The 3,996-nt window shown below is 37.8% G+C and overlaps 1 protein-coding gene across 1 annotated transcript; it reads right to left on the bottom strand.

The window, feature by feature from the left end:
- Nucleotides 1–2,149: 2,149 nt before the first annotated feature.
- On the bottom strand, nucleotides 2,150–3,441 carry LOC134257325 (uncharacterized). Its single transcript, XM_062739956.1, has one exon. The coding sequence runs from the start codon at nucleotides 3,436–3,438 to the stop codon at nucleotides 2,242–2,244; it is 1,197 nt and encodes a 398-aa protein (XP_062595940.1). The 5' UTR covers nucleotides 3,439–3,441; the 3' UTR covers nucleotides 2,150–2,241.
- Between the last annotated feature and the right edge of the window lie 555 nt (nucleotides 3,442–3,996).

Below are 3,996 nucleotides of genomic sequence, written 5' to 3'. Positions count from 1 at the left end.
CGAAAGTAGAATGGTAAATGAATACCGATCCCGATCAGAATTAAGACGAAGAAAAACAGAAATAAAAAAAAAATTGAGGTGGGGGTATAAAATCGGGGCGGGCGGGGATGAGAATCTAGGAATATTTTTATAATGGCAAATCTAACAACAAACTCTCTACGGCGAGACGTGGAGAAGAAAACGTGTTTGGCATCCTGCCTAACTTTGGGTTCCGACGATGACATTTTTGCAGTTTTTCAGACACTTATTGCATTGGACAAAGAAAAGGCTGAGGCTATGGTATTGGCAGCTTGTGCACTCCATAATTTAAAGCAAAGAATGATATGGAGATAACGAACAGTATTCAATATCAAAGTCCACAAAACAATACAAAAAAGGAGCAGAGCAAACACGGACCTCTGAAACATCAGAGTTGGGATCAGGTGCCGTGGAGGAGTAAGCATCCCTTGCTGATCGGTCAAATACGAACAGTCTCAGGATGTATATTTGCCCAAATTGAGTTAATATATACAGATTATAATTTAATATACATGTGTATCATAATATTGCAGTAACTTGATCCGAAGAGTGGTGTCATGTCGAGTTGACAGGCGCGGATCATCAGTTCCTGACTTATACGTATGTTGCTATAGCACAAGGAAATATAATTTTAAAAAAATAATATTTTTTAATACTATAAAGCAAAAAATCTTACTTTTTCTTAACTATTACGACCGGAGTTTAAGTTTGTGAACGTGCAATCAGGCGCGGATCCAGGAATACGTTATATCGCGACTACCAATGAGTACCTCGCAGTTATCTAACTTACTACCGCTCTTTTGCGGAGGAGTCGAGAAAAGTCTACATTTCTGGGGGCAAATGACATTGTTTACAGTAGTGACAATCGAATGATTCGAACAATTTAATGCCGAAATCACGATGTTTTGCCAGATATTGAGCTCCATATAGTAGATTGTCAAATAAGGAAAGTTTAGAATATTTTATCTGCTTAAAAATGTGACGATTTTCAATCAAAATTTAACGAAAAGAGTCCGCTTAATTAAAAATATCGTTAAAAAATGTGACAATTAAGGATTGGCTTCTCTCAAAAATATATTAGGCTGGTTCAACGATTGTTTAGCGAAGTATTCCACCAGGATTTTTTACTTATCTGTCCTTATAAATGCTACAATGATCGATCTTGCATTGTATTGAAAAGCACATTGCCCCCACCCAACAGACGATTCCTACCTCATTCGCGAAAGAGTTCCGCTAAGTTAAGTAATCGCGATATCAAGTATTGAAGTTAGAGGGGGCGCCAAAAGTAGGCAAGGGGCATGGGGGCCGTCTAGAGGCCCCCAGTGGGTCCAGGGCAAAGCCCTGATGGGGGCCCAGGGGGGCGAAGCCCCAGGAAGCTCCTGGGTTCTAGAGATTTTGTAGGTTAAAATGAGGTCTACCAAGTAGACATATTTACATGTTCTATACGAAACTGTGATTCACGTCAACGTTGACAATTTTAGTGGGGGGGGGGGCGGGTGCGACCCCCCCCCTTAAATCCGCCACTGGCAATGGTGTGTCAATCAAACACGTCCCAAAATTCGTTATACCCCCGCTCAGAAGAAAGGGGGTATACTGTTTTACCCTTGTGTGTCTGTCTGTCTATCCGTAATTTATCAATTTGTTTTTACAAATTATTAATTTGTTATAACAAATTGTTAATTTGTTATAACAAATTAATAATTTGTTATAACAAATTATCAATTTGTTATAACAAATTAATAATTTGTTATATCGAATTAATAATTTGTTATAACTAATTAAAAAAAAATACTGCTGCGGCCCTAGTATGCTTCCGTATAAAACAGGTATATGATCATTACAAAAAAAGTTATCTGAAGAATACCAGGAAAGTAACACTCCTGACCTCGTCTCAAGCCACGGTCCGGATACAACAGATAACTCTCTCCAGAATGGGAGAGGAGCGTGCATTTTGGCCGTGGATTGCGACGATGCAGTCCTGAATGCTATATCGTTTCTATAAAACATTTGCAATTTATAAATGTAGTAAAAAAAAAAAGATAAATGGTTACTTTCGTGTATAAATATATTTGTCAACCACATCGTTCATTTAAACTAGTACTTTAACGCATTATACATGAAAATTGTTAAGACAAAGAAAAAAAATCGTTCTATTAAAAACATACTGAGTGTGCGATGGCTAATTTTGAAGCGATACACATCTTGAGCACCATTGTTGTGAAATCACTTTTTAAACTGATTTTTAATTCTTGTACCAGTAATAGCCATTTTCTGACGAAAATCAGGGTTCATAAAAGCGTAGATAAACGGATTTGCTACGTTATAAATAAAGTACATGTAGAACAAAGTCGTGTTAAACGGTACAACCATTAGCTTCATTAGCCAAGCTGGTAGAAACGCCGCAATGAATACCAGAGCAACAACAGACAGCATCAGAGCTGTCTTGATGTTATTTACACGGAGACGCTCTTGTTTTAGTCGAAAAGTAGATGTCGCATCCGATTTCCCGTGATTTTTCTTCTTCTTTGCTCTTGACTTGGGTGGGGTTTCATTACTGGGCGTTGTAGCCTGCGAACCTTCGTTATTTGGTTTTAACATGGGACTGTTCAAATTGGCATCCTTTTCAGTTGTTTCCTCGGTCACACACTTGTTCTGCATTTCCTGACTAACGCAAATAAAATCAGTATTTTCACTTTCACCAAGTTGTGTTTTACTGAATGTGCAACAGGGGAAAAATTTGGTTCTAATTCGTCGTTGTCTGCGAGTAAGGATGAAGTGGTAAATAACAACATACAGGATGATTACCACAATGCCGCACGTCGCGTAAATTGATGCGTATATTGTATTATTCACTGTGTAAAATGTTTCTCCTAACATCCGGGGGTTTCCGCACAAAATAACCTTATTTTGCAAATATTGTTCTTGAAGCGCAAGCACTGCGGGGTGATCTGGTGAAAGCAATTCTACATAAGCTTGTATTTCAAGTGTCAGATTTGTATGAAATCTGTCCATTCGTTCAATCAAACCAAAATTTAAGCAATTTACGAAACCAATAATAATGGCTAGAATGCTTAGAGAAAATACTATAACTTTGGCTCTAAACTTCGTCATAATCTGGATGAAAGGCTTACATATGCAGTAATAACGATCCACAGCAATTGCTACCATCACAAACACCGAAAAGGGTATAGTTGAAGTAACCAGAAAATAATAGGCTTTACACAAAGGGTCGTAAGGCACCCTAAAAACAACCATCTCCATAGCAGCCGTGGCAGGAATTGTAACCAGGCAGGAGGTAAAATCGATCCCCGCCAAAGTCAATATGAATATCGTTGAAGTCTTTTTTGGTTTTAACATAGAAAAACCATATAAAACAAGGGCGTTACCGGCAACTCCGATGACGGAGAAAATGATTAGCATCACAACAGCTTTGTATTCAAAATCATCTTCGTTTAGAGCCTCTCCGTCATCCGAAACCTCAGTCGTATTTGACATCTTGTTTTCACCTAAAAAGGAAAATTTCAAATAATCTGACGTTTTATATTAAAATACTGTAACTTGAAATATTTTCCAGTGTTTATACAAGCCAATGTTTGTTGTTTTTGTAGTGAGAGTACACCGGAGGTCTAACATGTTTAGTATAAGAATGAGCTCTATATAGTCGCGGAGTTATTCTTTCCGATCCCGTAATCTGTAAAACCCCAGTCACATTTCAAAAAACTACTAACGGCCGACGGCTTTTGAAGCAAAAATGGAATCTTCAGATGACAGTCGGCAGTTCATCTTCCCCTCTTTTTTTGTCGGCCGACCAATTTTGTGTCCATTGGTCTAATTAAGTTATACTTAAGAAATTAAGAAATCAAGAAATACTTTACTCTGAAACTGGCTGGGAAACATTGAAAGTTAGGCGCTATAATGCAAAAATGACCACGATGTACAAAATTCATAATGGTAGAGTACCTGAATATTTGAATGACA

Source organism: Saccostrea cucullata, unplaced genomic scaffold (assembly GCF_032062105.1).
Source record: "Saccostrea cucullata isolate Sc308-1 unplaced genomic scaffold, CSIRO_AGI_Scuc_v1 ctg3927, whole genome shotgun sequence".
In the NCBI taxonomy this organism is placed as follows: Eukaryota; Metazoa; Mollusca; class Bivalvia; order Ostreida; family Ostreidae; genus Saccostrea; species Saccostrea cuccullata.
Note: the sequence above shows the minus strand (reverse complement) of the source record. Positions and strands in the feature narration are given on the sequence as shown.